Here is a 16,766-nt window from a genome sequence, read left to right as displayed (position 1 = left end):
CCAGTATTCAAAGTGTGGTTCTAAACTTGTTTAACAGAGGAGCAAGCATGGATAAGAATGAAGGCAGAAGCCATAGTTTTGGTGCAAATTCTTGGTGGTGTTATTCCAATTTCCTGTATTTGGACATTTCTATGGAGTGTTTGCAAATAAAAGTTTCTGTAAGAGATTGTCTTCAGGCCAGGCACAGTGGCTCTTGCTCATAGTACCAGCATTTTGGGAAGCTGAGGTGGGCAGATCACTTGAGCCCAGGAGTTGAGACCAGCCAAGGGGAACATGATGAGACCCTCTCTCTATAAACGATTTAAAAATTAAGCATGGTGATGTGCCTGTAGTCCCAGCAACCCAGGAGGCTGAGGTGAGAGAATCACTTGAGCCCAGGAGGCAGAGGTTACAGTGAGCTGTGATCACACCACTGCACTCCAGCCTGGGTGACAGAGCAAGACCCTGTCTCAACAAAAAGGAAAGAAATTGTTTTTAACCAACCATAAGATTTAGGAAAAAAATTATTTAGGTTAATGCTTTTCTTTTTTTTTAGTAATAGAATATTACCTTTTTTAAAATTAGGATTTAAAATAACCTATACTCTTATGGATTTTTTACTTACACAGAATCTCATGAGGTTAAAAAAAACTGAAATTCTTGTACATTTACATGTTTTCATCATTCAGACTAAAGCATTTCTTTTTTTGGATAGCCTGGGCAGTGTGCATGCAGATGCCATTTCATGTTAGCTGCACATGTAGCATTCTAAATATGGTGTGTATTTCTTTTATTGACCCTTCACACTCTGTGTATACCCTGGGGAGACAGGAGATTTAGTCTTGATATCTTCTTCACAGATATAAAGGAATTACATCTTTAAATAATCACACCAGAGGATGGTACATGGTCACAGGGAAGACAAGCTTATTTTAATAATTCTAACAGGAGAGAGAACCTTCCAGAGCTTGCTTCAGTTTCCAGGTTCTAAGTTTCATCCCACTCTGCAGGGCTCTTTCTTTCCTCTGTGGCAATTATGTACAGTGATGTCAGACTTGAGTTTGAACCATGATTCTGTCCTCCACTCTAGCTCTATTACTACAAGTAATTTATTTATATGGTCTGTTTTCCTGTAAGATGAGAAAAAGACCTTCTAGGCTGAGGCAGGCAGATCACCTGAGGTCAGGAGTTCAAGACTAACCTGGCCAAAATGGTGAAACTCATCTCTATTAAAAATACAAAAAAGACTGGACGTGGTGGCTCACGCCTGTAATCCCAGCATTTTGGGAGGCCAAGGTGGGCGGATCACCTGAGGTCAGGAGTTTGAGACCAGCCTGGCCAACATGGAGAAACCCCATCTCTAGTGAAAAATGCAAAATTAGCCAAGCGTGATGGCGGATGCCTATAATCCTAGCTACTCAGGAGGCTCAGACAGAATCGCTTGAACCCAGGAGGCAGAGGTTGCAGTGAGTTGAGATCACACCATTGCATTCCAGCATGGGCAACAAGAGCGAAACTCTGTCTCAAAAAACACCAAAAAAATTAGCCAGGTGTAGTGGCACACGCCTGTAGTCCCAGCTACTCAGGAGGCTGAGGCAGGAGAATCAGTTGAACCCAGGAGGCAGAGGTTGCAGTGAGCCGAGATCATGCCATTGCACCCCAACTTGGGCGACAAGAGTAAAACTCCATCTCAAAAAAAGAAAAAGGACCGTCTATTTTAGGAGCCACTTAATATAGTTTAAATGAAATCATATTTATAAAGTCTGATGTTTGGTAAGTGTTTAGTGAATTGGAATGCCTCTTTTCTTTCTCTCCTGCCACCTCAGGACACCATAGCTCCATTACTCGCTCTTTTCATCCTCACATAGCTGAGGCTGGTTAGATTTTTTTCATTTCAGATTTTACTGAAGCTTAATAAAAATGAAACAGATAAACAGTATATGTAGTAGGTATATTTAAAAAACACAGATTTTGATCCTGTTGTAGCTCATATATAATTCTGTGCTGCACACAGACCTGTGTCATTGCTTTCCTTGTCTGTATGATCCTATCCAAAGTGCCCCTTATCAGATCTTGAGGTGTAGGATAAGCCACAGTGCCTCCAGTCAGACAGATAGTCCAAATAAACAGTATCCATATTCTCCTAATGCTCTTTCAGGAACACCTTTACATTCCTTACCCCTTTCAGAGACTGCTCAGAGGTCCATCCTGTTATAGATGATTCTAACTATAGATGATATATATATCCATCCTGTTATAGATGATTCTAACTAACAGAATCTGATTTGGTATTTTATGCCCAAATGTGACTTCTGGGAAGAGGTATTAGGGACAGAAATTCCTCCATTGCTCTTATTCCCCACAGAAAACCTGCACTCAACCCTCGAACAGAGGGCTTTTTTCCATTGTCTTTCATTGTGTAGCTAACAATTGAACACCGTATTTATAGATTTATGAGCATCTCGTGGTAATGTTTAGAATTCTAAGAAGCCTGAAGAAATTCTTTTCTTCAGAATTGTTTCAGCTTGTTCTTGCATTTGTACTATCAAAACCCCAGCCAAATATGATCCTTCTGTTTCTGTAGATAGGTTTTTGCCAGTTATCTATGAGTGAACAAAACTGTCATTACACTCAGAATAAATTATTAGAATCTGTACCTGGTTCTTACTAAACTTTGAGATTAGTTCTATACATATACCTAGTGAATGTACTATTTGTATGTTCTATTTTGTTTTTACTAAGCTTTTTCATAGTAAAATCTACTTTACAATTCTAGACCTATGTAGTTACTTTACAGAAATAATTCTGGTTACTCGATATTTTTGTCATATTTTTCCTTATGATTTTACTAGCTTGGCTTCTTTTCAACAGTTATTTTGTTTTTGTTTTTATCACCAGCTTGTTCTGATGAAGTTAATCTTTCTCCTGCATTCTGTCTTGCAATAATTTATGTGTATATGCTATATTTAAGTTTCCATGCATTAAAAAATATGTTGCTAGATTTCAATTTTTCAGATATTATCAAGATGTTAGAATTTTTAAATAATGAAATATTATGTAAATAAGGCTAATTTTGATTGATCATGTCAGGGTTTTTGCATCTCTCCCTCCAGTTGGCAATATCATATCTGATCACAGCAGCAAGATCAGTGGCCAGAGCTGCCCCGGAATAGGTGGGGCTTACTTGCAAAAGAAAATCCTTCAGATTACCAGGAGCACAGCCAAAAGAACAGACAGTACTGAGAAGGCCACTGAGGAGAATAGAGACAGGACAAGTTGTGAGAACACAACCAGAAAAAGAATGGCATCCCCGTTTAGAAGACTTAGGGAAAGAATGCTTTCAAGGGAGAGACTAGTCGACAGCAAAAAAGAGGACACAGATCACAATCAAGCTACAGAAAGCTGTGAGAAAGTGAAGGATGTTGGAAGCAACATCAAAGATGAGAAAGGGAGTGCCATCTTCAATTCAAATAGCCAAGGCAACAGTAACACTTTAAACTGTTTCTATACGCGATTGAAGTCTAAAAGGAGGAAGACACTTTGATGAAATGAAGTTCCTTGTTTAATTATAGTGTTTAGTTTGTTTTCAGTTATTAATGTATAGTTAAACCATTTGTCAAAGCTTAGGCAGACAACTTAGTAAAATACTATTTATAAACATTTAAAAATGCTTCATTTGTACATATGTTATTTTACTAATGTATTGAGTTAGTAAACTTTATACCCTTGTTTTCTGTAGTTGAACTTTATTTTCTACTGTTCGCTGGGTCTGTGAGTGAAATATGTAGAGGAGGCTTTTTTATCCTCTACTTTTTACGTGCCTTTGATTGGGGGAGAAGGGTCTAGTCTAACATAGCAATTTCAGAATCACCTAGGAAACTTGTTTAAAAACGCAGTTACTGGCCGGGCGTGGTGGCTCATGCCTGTAATCCCAGCACTTTGAGAGGCCGAGGCGGGCAGATCACAAGATCAAGAGATCAAGACTATCCTGGCCAAAATGGTGAAACCCCGTCTCTACTAAAAAAAAAAAATACAAAAATTAGCAGAGCATGGTGGCGCATGCCTGTAGTCCCAGCTACTTGGGAGGCTGAGGCAAGAGAATCACTTGAACCCGGGGGGCAGAGGCTGTGGTGAGCAGAGATCGCACCACTGTACTCCAGCCTGGCAACAGAGCAAGACTGTATCTCAAAAAAAAAAAATTGCAATTTCTGTGTCCCACCCCAGACTTGATAAACTTGAATTGCCAGAAATGGGATCTGGAATGTTTATTTTAATTGGCTTGCCAGGTGGTTCTTAGTATTATTATATTTTGAGAAATACTGATCAAACACACATAAGAATGAAATTATTTTTAAAACAATGAAGCAATATTTTGTAGAGCAGTGATTTTTTTCTTTGGAGGAAGAAGGTATTTATTTTTTTTGATTTACTTACTACATCCACTTTCTTGGTCCTCTTGAAAATTGACTATGGATACTGACAAATAGCAGTGATCCCAAGTTCAGAGATACAGAAGTCAGAAGACTGGCTTGTCTTATCTTATCCTGTTCCTGGCCACATAGTCCAAGAATAAATCACACATTTTCTGGGCCTTTTTCTCTTTGAAATAGTTAATGAAATGACTTAATAAAGTTACTGTGCAACAAATTTTTCCTTAAATGACTTGAGTTATATGTGAATAACTCTAAGATCCTTAAACAGAGAAGGACTTTGGAACTACGGATGTTGTCATCCTCTTTCTGCATGACGATGAGGCCCTGAGAATTCCAGTAACATACCTAAAGCCTATACTTCTTCCTAATGACATTTCTAGGATTTGGTCCAGAGGTCACATGTCTACTAAACCCTGCTCTCCTCTGAGCAAGAAGATATTTTTTACTTCTTAGAGAACCTCCTCTTGTTGGGATTACTAGGGCATTTACTTTTTATTTCTAAATAAAAATTTGATTTTTTCCAGTTATCAAAATAGATTATTATGTACGTTAGCCATTCTGTTTGCAGATTTGTTTTTGGGTCCTTCACCTCACTGCATCCCTACCTCTTCATTCCAAAGAATACAGAAGAACATCTCTCTAGTTGTCTGTTGTGCAGTAAATCATAGAACAACATAGAACATGTAGATGCTGTTTTTTCTGTAACATTATTAAAAATGCATCCACTCAGCTGTTTAATATTCTGCAAAGTTGGTGAAGAAAAAGGAAACTAAGTATGGCATTAAGTTTAAACCTAAAACAATTTAAAAAATGGAAACAGGCTGGGCTCAGTGGCTCACACCTGTAATCCCAGCACTTTGGGAGGCTGAGGCAGGAGGATCGCTTGCCAGCGTGGGCAACATAATGAGACCTCATTTCTGCAAAATGTTTAAATATTAACTGGGTGTGGTGGTGCGAACCTGTAGTCCCACCTACTCAGGGCTAAGGCAAGAGGATCACTTGAGCCCAGGAGTTCAAAGCTGCAGTGAGCTATGATCATGCTACCGCACTCTAGCCTGGGTGACAGAGCAGGACCCTGTGTCTAAAAAATAAAAATAATCTAAAACGGTGACTCTCAACTCAAGACAAGGCTTCTTAGGTGGCATATGCAGAATTTCTGGGGTAAGTATATATAGTTTGATAAAGCAAAAATGTAGTTCTTTCCCTTGAATCTTGGACTCCCATCTCTGTCCTTACTTCAAGATGGTATATTGGATTCAGATCAGGTCATGAAATGATCATATTAATTAATCAAAGGAAGGAGCACTAAGTTGAGAAACCCTAAAGACATCTACTTTTTAATATTTGTAATGTTGTTAATTTGTTAAATGATTGTAGCTGTGGAAGAGCCTGAGATAGATATACCTTTAAACTAGTTTTCTTAGTAATACTAGACTTTGTCTTTTTCTTGAATGCAGAGTTGGATTAGTGTGGTATGGATAGGTAGATTAATGGATATGTAGGGGAATATGTGGAGAAAATTGGTACCATTATATCTACATATATGGAAACTAAAATTGCTTCTACTTTGTCTTCTGTTATTTTTGTTTTTGTTTCTTTTCATCTTTTCCCCTACTACCTCCACTATCTGTTCCCTTTTTTTTGTAGTTTGATCAATGCTCTTTTCTCATTCAGGTTACACACTTACTCCATCAGCTAAATCTGACAACTTGTCTGACTCCAGCCATAGTGAGATTTCTTCACGGTCCAGCATCGTGAGCAATTGTTCTGTTGACTCCATGCCTGCAGCTCTACAGGATGAACGGTGTTCCTCTCAGGCCCTGTTAATCCCTGAATCCACTGGGGCATTGGAAAAGACAGAGTACCCTTCAGGGATAGGAGATCATAGTCAACATGGCCCTGGGTAAGCATCGTTGTCTGTGTTTATAACACAAAACCCAAGCCAACTGGCCACTGCAAGCAGTGCTTCCCAACTTGACCTTGGACTTCCTGTGGAGTAATTGCAGAGTTATCCATAAAAGAATAGGTGGGCCAAGCACATATTCTCTGTTCTGAATATGCAAATAAGCACTATTTTGAAAGATTTATGGGTGTTCATTTTTAAAGTGTTACTAAATTCAAATAACTTTTTATCATTATGTATCTTCCCAATGAATAAGAACTCGAAAGTGCAGCTGCTATTCACATAGGCGAGATAATTTTTGAAATTCTGGCTGTTAAGTTGTAAGTTATCAGAAAGGTTGTGTATTAGAAAGTGCCTCCAGTGCTGTGCACATTGTAGACAAGTTGGGAGAGTAGGACTAGCCCTTGGCCCCTGTTCTCTGAAAGTGTAATTTGGGGAGTAAGAATAATCACCTAGCAAAAGTTAAATATTTAAAAAATTTTAATTCTAAATTTCTATTTAGAATCAAACAACATGGAAATCTTTCAGAAAGATTATTCTAACTGATAAATATTGTGAAATCTAGTCTACTTTAATATGAAAAATTTAAGATAAAGTATTACCACATTTATAAAGGTTAAACTATGATCTCTACACCAGAGGTTAGCACATGTTTTCTATAAAAGTTACAGCGTAAACATTTTAGACTTAACAGGCCATAAGGCCTCTGTCACAACTACTCTGCTATTACACCAGAACAGCCATATACAACACATAAACAAATGGCATGACTGTGTCCCACTAAAACTTTATTTACAAAAACGAGCAAAGAGACTGCCAGATTTGGCCCTGGCCTGCCGTTTGCTACCCCCCAAGGTTTTACAAACTTCTTTTGTGAAGGGCCAGGTAGTAAATATTTTCACCTTCACAGGCTGCATATGGTCTCTGTCACAAATTTTTCCTTTGCTTTAACCTTTTAAAAGGTTTAAAACAAAACTGTTCTTTGCTCCAGACCATACAAAAACAGGCTGTTGACTAAACTTGGCCCATGAGCTTTAGTTTAGGGACCCCTGCTATAAATGATTCATTTCATAAGTAATTGGGAAGTTGCTGTTTACTTGTCACTGTACTGGGCTAACCTCAGAGGTACATTGAAAAATAAAACATTCTTCAAGTTGGCAACTCTTAATTCTATATGCATGGACAGTAGTCTAATATTGTAATGACAAGAATGAATATGTATACTTAATATTATTCATTTTAAATCTCATCTTTGCATTTTCATTTAAAATCAGTTAAAGAAAAATACTTGCCAGGCACACCTGTAGTCCATCCCTGCTACTAGGGAGGCTGAAGCAGGAGGATCGCTTGAGCCCAGGAGTTAAAGGATATAGTGCACCATGATCATGCCTGTAAATAGCCACTGCACTCCAGTCTGGGCAACAGAGTGACACCCTGTCTCAAAAATAATAATAATAAAAATTTTAAAATTTAAAAAGAAAAATGCTAAGGAAACTTTGCTAAGCATTTCAGTTTCTTCACTGTATCTTCCTGAGTGTTAACTAAATACTTGAAGGAATTTAGTGATGAATGATGATAATATAATTTTCTTCACAAGGTTATTTTGGCATGAACACTTGTAGTACGTGTTCTACAGTTTCTCATAGGCAGTAATAACTTAAAACAGAGAGAAGAAAGTTTTTCCAGCAAGCCTGTAAACTCTGATTGTACATTATCTCCAATTTTAGGTGGACACTCTTGAAGCCATCTCTAATAAAGTGTTTAGCTGTCTCATCGTCTGTAAGCAATGAAGAGATTTCTCATGAGCATATCATTATAGAAGCAGCTGACAGTGGTCGTGGAAGTTGGACTTCGTGTTCAAGCAGCTCCCATGACAACTTCCAAAGCCTTCCAAACCCAAAAAGCTGGGATTTTTTGAACTCTTACAGACATACCCATTTGGATGACCCCATTGCTGAAGTTGAACCCACTGACTGTGAGCCCTATTCCTGTCCTAAAAGCTGCTCTAGAACTTGTGGGCAGTGTAAAGGAAGCCTAGAGACAAATCAGTTGAGAAAGAGTTGGGCCTCTTCCAGTTCTCTGTCTGACACGTATGAACCAAACTATGGGACAGTTAAACGGAGAGTATTGGAGAGCACCCCAGCTGAGTCATCTGAAGGCTTAGACCCCAAGGATGGCACTGACACAGTTTACAAAACTGTCACATCAAGTACAGAAAAGGGCTTGATTGGTAAGTTGTGTTTTTGTTGTCTTTGGCATTTAGAGATTAAGTAGTCAAAAAATGGCTGTGGGATAGCTTAACCCTGGATTTTATCACAAAAATTAATTCTCTCACTAACAACTTTTCTTTCCTTCCTTCACAAATAAATTATTTCCCAGAAATTCATGATTTCTCAAAGACTTTGGAGCAGATATTCAAGCCATTAAAATGAAAAGTCTGATGTAAAGGTATTTAATTAGAGGGACAAGTTTGTTTGTCCTTTGTTTTTAAGATCTTTTTTGTTTCATTGAGGAATATCATCGCATCAATATGCAATAGTAATAAAGGAATTATTCTCTTTATCACCTCATAAATTGTTTGGACCACAATGACTATGCATACGTGGTAGAATCTGTTGTTGATTTTAGGTAGTAAAAGTGAGAGAAACATGATAAAGAAGTCCAGAACATTTTTCAGTATAGTCTCTTGGTGTACATCATCAGTGTGCCAACTCCTGTTTGTGAATCCATTCCAAGCTTTCTTAATAAACTCTTTTTTTAGTATTTGGCCATCAAATACTTTTTTTAAATTTCTTTCCTGAATTGTATAAATACTTGGATATAAAACTCCTGCTTTTCTACTTATATGGAATGACTGTACTTTGAATTAATACCATATTCAACTCTTAAATTTATAGAATAGTCATGGTGTCACATTTAATTGCAAAAAAAAGTGAAGGTGAAATGTGCTCATTTTATAGTTATTGTCAAATTTTATTATAGGTTGAGTTTTTAGCTCATTCATTTTTTCCAAGTTTTGTCTTTTGTTTTGTTTTGTTTTGTTTTGTTTTGTTGAGACATAGTCTTGCTCTGTCTCCCAGACTGGAGTGCAGGGGCATGATCTCGTGAGCCACCATGCACGGATCAAGGTTTTTTATTAAAGCCTTTTGGGTAACCACTTCTTGAGCATATGTGTATACAGAGATATAAAAATCTTTTTCTTGTCCATTTACGAATATAGATTTTTTAAATCATTTATTAATGAGTATGGGTAAATCATTTACATTCTTTTTCTTGTTGTTAGCAGCTTCACCTCCATTCACCTCACCCATCCCATCCTTAAATGGGAATGGAAATCTTTTCTGACCTTGATAGTACATGCAAATTTTACTGGTAGAATTCTAGAAAATACAATATGGACAAACCAAATTCTCTAATGGTAAAGTTAATGTTAGAATTATTTTATGTCTTTTTAAGTGTATTCTGCTTGTATACAGACTGTTTTTGTGTTTTAAAAGTCACTTGCATAATCAAGATATTCAGAGCCATTTTCCCTGTGGGTCTTATGAGCCAGTCTTAATTTCTTGGAACTTCATCTTTAACCTGTTTATGATGCTTTTTGAAGCTTTGCCTTAGTCTCAGGGCTTACAAATTTAAGTAAAAGGATTTAAAGTCATTATTTTTAATGTCAGCTGAAAATCAGAGTAATTTAAGATAAATTTTCAAAAATTCTGTTTTTTTCTTCTCAACTTAATTACAAAGCAGAAGTTAGAAGTAAAGTTTTCTTGTTTTTGTTCTTGTTTTTGAGACAGAGTCTCACTCTGTCATCCAGGCTGGAGTGCAGTGGTGCGATTCTCCTCCCTCAGCCTTCCGAGTAGCTGGAATTACAGGCGCCCCCCCACCACGCCCAGCTAATTTTTGTATTTTTAGTAGAGACAAGACTTGAAACATGTTGACCAGGCTGGTCTCAAACTTCTGTCCTCAGGTGATCCACCCACTTCAGCCTCCAAAGTGCTGAGATTACAGGTGTGAGCCACCGCCCCTGACCAGAAATAAAGTTCTTGAAGGAATTAGTTCCTCCATACCAGCAAAGTTAAAGTTTATATACTAGGACTGAGAACTAGTCTGCCCAGGAGTGCCAGAAAACTGGTTCATGTCTCAGGAAGAAGGTAAAATAGCCCTTAAACAGATGGCCCAAACATCTTTTTAAGTAAACTCTCCCAGTTTACAAAGAATAGATGTTTTGGGTGAACTTTGAAATGTTTCTGACATCTTTAGGGCTGGGTATGACTTCAGGAGTTGTCCTGCCCTTCTGTGATACAGGGGCTGAACTGCAGAAGGAAGCTTGTCATCAGTGTCATCTACTTCAACTTTCTCGTTCTATTTAATATTTACAGGATTTAATTGTTTATATATTTTGAAAATAGGTTTATTCAGCTTTTTGAAAATGTTTTTAATCTGCCATCATTCAGGTTTATTCATTCTGTCGTTTTTAAGTTCTATTTTGTCATTGTAATAAGTTTATGGGATTTCTTCATTTCTTATCTTTTTCATTAACATTTTCATTGCTTATTTTTCATGCCAGTGTACTGTGTCACCTCACCCAAGAAGGATGATAGGTATAGGGAGCCACCTCCCACTCCTCCAGGATATTTGGGAATTTCTTTAGCGGACCTAAAGGAAGGACCCCACCCACACCTAAAACCTCCAGATTATAGTGTGGCAGTGCGGAGGTCAAAGATGATGCATAACAGCCTCTCTAGACTGCCGCCAGCCTCTCTCAGTAGCAACCTCATGGCCTGTGTTCCATCGAAGATTGTAACTCAGCCTCAGAGGCATAATTTGCAGCCATCCCATCCTAAACTAGCAGATGTGACTGATGCAGATAGCGAAGCAGATGGTATGTTGACAAACTCTCTTAATGGCTCGTAAATGAATTACTGAACACATTAAATGGTGTTTACTCTGGTATTTTATGGTAATTCGTAATTGTTTCTTTAAATGCCTTAGAAATGTCTATTAAAAAGTAAGAAGTAAGAAAAAGTAAGATGTTCAGGCTGGGCACAGTGGCTCCTAGCACTTTGGGATGCCGAGGAGGGTGAATCACGGGAGGTCAGGAGTTCAAGACCAGCCTGACCAACATGGAGAAACCCATCTCTACTAAAAATAATACAGAATTAGCTGGGCATGGTAGCAAATACCTGTAATCCCAGCTACCCTGGAGGCTGAGGCAGGAGAATTGCTTGAGCCCAGGAGTCGGAGGTTGCTGTGAGCCAGGATCACACCATTGCACCCTAGCCTGAGCAACAAGAGTGAAACTGTCTTTAAAAAAATGTTTCTAAATATGATAGTGTAGGGGGAGCGCTTTGGTTTTCTTTTATTTTCAAGACAGGGTCTCGCTTTGTTGCCCAGGCTAGGGTATAGTGGCACAATCATGGTTCACTGCAGCCTCAAACTCCTGGGCTCAAGCAGTCCTCCCAGCTCATTCCCCCAAGTAGCTGGGACTACAGGTGCACACCACCATGCTTGGCTCATTGTTAAATTTTTCCTTTGTAGAGACAGGGTCTTACTATATTGACCAGGCTGGTTTTGAACTCCTGGCCTGAAGCAATCTTCCCACCCCACCTCCCAAAGTGCTGGGATTACAGATGTGAGCCACCACACCCAACCGATCGTGTGAGGTTTTTGTTTATTGGTTCAGACAGGGTCTTGCTGTGTCACCCAAGCTGGAGTGCAGTGGCATGATCATGGCTCACTGCAGCCTCAACTTCCTGGTCTCAGGAAATTCTCCCTCCTCAGCCTCATAAGTAGCTGGGACTACTAGGCACATGCCACCACACTTGGCTAATTTTGTCTATTTGAGACAGCATTTAACCATGTTGCACAGGCTGCTGGTCTTGAACTTCTGGGCTCAAGCAGTCTGCCAGCCTCAGTCTCCCACAAAGCTGGGGTTACAGGTGTGAGCCACTATACCCAGCACTTATGGTGTTTTTTTTTTTTTTAAATGAAAAGGGCAAGCTGCTTATTTCTGTGTGCCTAGTACCCCGTGGCTCACATGTAATATTCTCATCTTTGATAAAACAGTGGCTCAATCTAATGGGATAATTTTGAGAAAAAGCAGTTAACATTAATGGAACTGTGTTTTACATTAATGCATGGAAACTTGAAGCTGTATTTCAAATGCCAAATTATCCAAAATGATGCTGTTGATTTAGTTCCTTTTATTAGCAAAACTCTTGGCTTTGTACCTGTGCCAATAGTTTGAGAAATGATTGTTTTATTGAAAATAAATGAAATTGTATGCTTTTAAACAAGAGCAATAAAGTGATTAAAAACTATGATATTCCAGTTTATTTTCAACCTTCAATGTGATCAGAAATCGTAGGTATTATAAAATCTGGGCCTTGATGCAGTGTTTGAGAGGATTTCTTTGTTGACATTGATTTTCTAAACAGATAACTAAATTATAGTTGATCTTATTAATATGCTGATCTGCCAGTTAATTATATTTTTATTATTTTCAGAAAATGAACAAGTTTCAGCAGTCTAGCCTTTGGATGACCTACTTGAAAACCACTGAAAGTCATTGAGGAGTGGGCAGAACCACTTCATGATTCTGCAGGCCATTGCTAACAAACAGCTCACTGCTACAACCAGTCCAATGGTTTTATTCCCTCTACTCCAAGCAATTAAATAGACCTGAGTTATGCATCCTTTCATTTAATTTCTGCAGATGAATAGTTTTCCTGAGCTATGGATGCTGTGCCCGGATACCAATCTCCAATTTGCACGCCAGAACTGCCTTGGGACCACAGTTACAGAAAACATTTAAACTCAGAGTGATCCTTGTGTATATTGCTATCGACTTTTCTTTAACAAGTTATTTTAAAGATAGTGGCATTATTATTTCCAAGCCATAGCTTGGGCTGAAGAACAAATTGAAAGTGTCTGCCAATACCAAGGATATTCTTGTATATTTGAAAAATAACTTATTATTTGAATTGTTGTGGTTTTGTTTGTATTCGAGAGTTCTTGTTAGCTGAAGTTCATGTGTGAGGTCATAAAACTGTCTCTGGTCTGACCAAACAGAAGTCATCTTTACAGAGGTGATATGCTTGATCTACATAGAGACGTGACTTGATCTGTAGAACCAATGCAATGTATGTCTCAGTTTGAGAAAAATAGGAAGCCCTTTGTAGTTGAGGTGTTAGGAACCTGCTGGTCATGGTGTGAAAGGCCAAATGAAGCTGCCACGGGGTTTCTTGTCAGTCCTTTGGGAAAGGGGAGGGAGTAGTTTGGGGAGGAGGGTGGGAACCCTAATTTCCAAAGAATGAAATTTTGATGTTAAATTACATGTATACAAATTCCTTCCTAAGTGAAAGTTATGCTGCATCAAATTGTAACTTAAAAGTATAGATCCAACAAATAGAGAATGGGTTCTAGAGAGTTCTAGTCTATAGAAACCCAAAACTAAAATCTCTCCTAACACAGGTGTGGAATACTTTTTTTAAAAGAAATTTTTATCATAGGTGTTGTAATCATGAAGGTAAATTTGACTTTATGCGGTGTTCTGCAGCATGCCACCCCCACATCTCATAGCACCAGATTGTGTCTGACCTGACATACCCTGCAGCTCTCAGCTGCCTGCAGTACAATTTTATGGGAGAAAGAGGAGCTGGAGTTAAAGAAATGATTGTCTCTTGGTTCTCAGTTTTTAGCCCTTGAGAGCACATACTTTTCCAGCCTCATGGGCATAGCACTCTTAATTAAAATTTCAGTGACTGTTTACTAAATGAGGTAGATTTTTCACATTTTTGCAAATTAAATATAATGTTTTCTACATATTGTTTAATTTTTTCAATTTTGTTAGTGTAAAGGCAAGTGGAATTTTAATAAACTTCTGTAACTACCAAAAGAAAAAAAAAAAGCCAAAGCCATTAACATGCACTACTCAGATCAACTTGGAGCCAAAATGGGTTTACTTTGAATGGCTGTCCATATGTGTCCACATAAGATTTAGTTGGTTTGTGACCTCCTTTGCAGAAATTTGTTGTCTTTCCCTAGCTGTCTTCGCTCTATCTTCCTGCCTGTCCCCCTTCATTTTGAAATCGCAAATCAGTAAGTGGTAAATGGTGGTAGTTCATTTTTCCCATCAAAATGATTGTCTCTTTATTTTAGGAATAACAGGATGTCTGAAAAATTCCTGTGGTAAAGAAACATTAATCTGAAACTTAAGCCTTAGAAACTAACCCAGGTATGCTAGAATGAGGCCTGGTGGTTCCATAGCTTTCTAAATACTTTGGAATGGGAAATAACTTAAACCAAAAATCCTAGTTTGAAAGTTACACTTAAGGGATTTGGCCTATAAACGGTGGGTCTGATTATAAATGTTTTCCTTCACTGATATACATAATTTTGTTTTCATGGCCACAGAAAACAAAGTGAAATATATTTTTACTAAACCCACTTTTTTTTATCAAGTTCAGATGTCTACTCACCATTTTATATTCATTTCTCCAGAAAAATATGCTGCTTTCATAATGTGTTTATTTGGCAGGTCTTTCAAAACGAATGGAAGCCTTACCTGTCTTTGTCCTTAATAGTGTAAATATCTTGCACAGAGAGTTGAGGCCTATGGTTTTGGACTTGCACCTTACAGCTGCCTTCATTTTATCTATCTAACTTTAACTGTGAGTGTTCAGATCAGCTGATCACATTGATCAGGAGCCAAAGCCAGATGCTTTGTAGTTTGTTATGTATGTATTCCTTAAAAAATCATGAGGTTTTGATTTTTATATTTTAACTAAGGGTACATTCCTGCCTTCTCTTACATTGTCATATGACTAGAACAAGAGAAGCCTTAACCTGCATTTACTCCAATTCCAGCTCTCCATTTGTTTTTGTTTTTGTTTTATAAATTTACAATTTTAAAGAAGATTAGTGCCCTCTATTCCCACTACAACTCTGAATCTGCCAAGACTATTGAAGCAGTTAACCCTCAGTGCAAACTTTTGCCAAATAGTAGGTTTCAACAAAATCTACTTATGTTGAAAGATTTTGAGAATTAGTAAATCCAGTACCTGATTCCATAAAATTTTATTACAGTAAATAATTCTCGTTTACTCCAAATGATTACTTTGAATATGATCTTTGGGGAGAAAAAGCCTTTAGTGAATTTTCTTGAGGGTGATAAGTCACATCATTGCCATCTACATCACTTCCTTGAGACTCTCTCCCAGGCTGATAATGTGATGGTAATCATGGGTGTTTCTAAGAACAAATCTAATTTTTGTAAAGTGTTCTTTCCTCTACAAAAAAGGGAGGAGAAGAAAAACCTTTCTTAAAACAATGATTATTTTGATACAATTTTAAGTTTCTAAAAAAGGTGATGTTAAAGTATATGTATTCCTTCAGCATTACCTTAAAGGCTAGAAAAACAGGATAAATCTTGAGAAAAGTGTCACAGTACATTTTCAAATTTCAACTTGAATCCTGGTTCATCTTTCACTTTTGTTGTTTATTTTTAAGGCTTCTTTATTTTTGATACACAGAATGCAGTTGAACTTGATCTTTTAAAATTGAGACATATAAGCTAATCAGCAAAAGACAAAAACAAAACTGCACAGTTGTAATAATCAGATAGCAATTATACTGCACAATTCATTGATTGTAAGGTATGCTATAACAATGTTTGTCTTCTATTTTTTGATACCTCTTACACTTATGTCTTTTAGAAAGACAGTGCCTCTGTATGCTTTTTGTATTTTTACTGAGTGTAAATATTTGTTATATTTTTGGTTAAGAGAATGTGAAAGTACCATTTATTATTATCATATCTACTAATACATTGATGGAATCAATAAAGAATCTACATTAATCTTCTCTGTACTTGATTATAAATGTATGGAACAGATGAAATAATTACAACTTAGTCATTCAAGAGTGCCAGTCTGGGACCTATATTGGTGTGAAGGCCGTATTTTTTAAGTATCCAGAACAATTGGAGTGGTCCGTTTATTTTTGATTATGTCAAATCTGTGAAACACCATAGCTGTTGTTTAGGTTTCAAAAATTGTGTTTGATGACACAGCAAATAATAGTGGCTTAAACTCAATTGGGGCGTTTGTGTTACTGTTGTTTGTTTGTTTGTTTGTTTTCTTCTTCTTCTAATAGAATAGTCTACAGGCAAACTCTCCGGGGCTGATATTGTAACTCCTCCATGATGCTCTCAAGGATGGGGGAGGTGAAGGGCATGAAAAGGAAAGGCTTAGGGGAAAAGGTACAAATATGTTTCTCTTTCTACACAAAAAGAACAAAACAGCATTTCCAGAAGCTCCACTTGCATGTTTCTACTTACATCCCATTAGTTAGACCTGTGTTGCATGACTGGTGGCTGCAAGGGTGCCTTGGAAATGATCTATTTTATTGAGCAATTGATGTTCCTAACAAATGTAGGATTCTTTTCAGTGAAG

General features: G+C 37.6%; 1 protein-coding gene across 7 annotated transcripts in view; it reads left to right on the top strand.

Annotated features, from left to right (window-relative positions):
• RAPGEF6 (Rap guanine nucleotide exchange factor 6) overlaps nucleotides 1-16,408 on the top strand; it is a 236,183-nt gene extending 219,775 nt beyond the window's left edge. For 5 of the 7 annotated variants that reach the window (XM_012446998.3, XM_012446922.3, XM_012447072.3 and 2 more), the window contains 4 exons: nucleotides 6,087-6,315; nucleotides 8,043-8,545; nucleotides 10,880-11,194; nucleotides 12,819-16,408. In XM_012446998.3, the coding sequence (XP_012302421.1) occupies nucleotides 6,087-6,315; nucleotides 8,043-8,545; nucleotides 10,880-11,194; nucleotides 12,819-12,844 (1,073 nt within the window). In that variant the 3' untranslated portion in view covers nucleotides 12,845-16,408. Of the gene's footprint in view, nucleotides 1-3,092; nucleotides 3,708-6,086; nucleotides 6,316-8,042; nucleotides 8,546-10,879; nucleotides 11,195-12,818 lie in introns of those variants that run through there. The other 2 variants (XM_012447211.2, XM_012447340.3) reach the window with 2 other exon arrangements.
• Nucleotides 16,409-16,766: the final 358 nt, after the last annotated feature.

This window comes from Aotus nancymaae, unplaced genomic scaffold (assembly GCF_030222135.1).
Source record: "Aotus nancymaae isolate 86718 unplaced genomic scaffold, 86718_ANA_hifiasm-v0.15.2.pri h1tg000064l_1, whole genome shotgun sequence".
Lineage (NCBI taxonomy): Eukaryota > Metazoa > Chordata > Mammalia > Primates > Aotidae > Aotus > Aotus nancymaae.
This window is presented reverse-complemented; position numbering and strand designations above follow the sequence as displayed.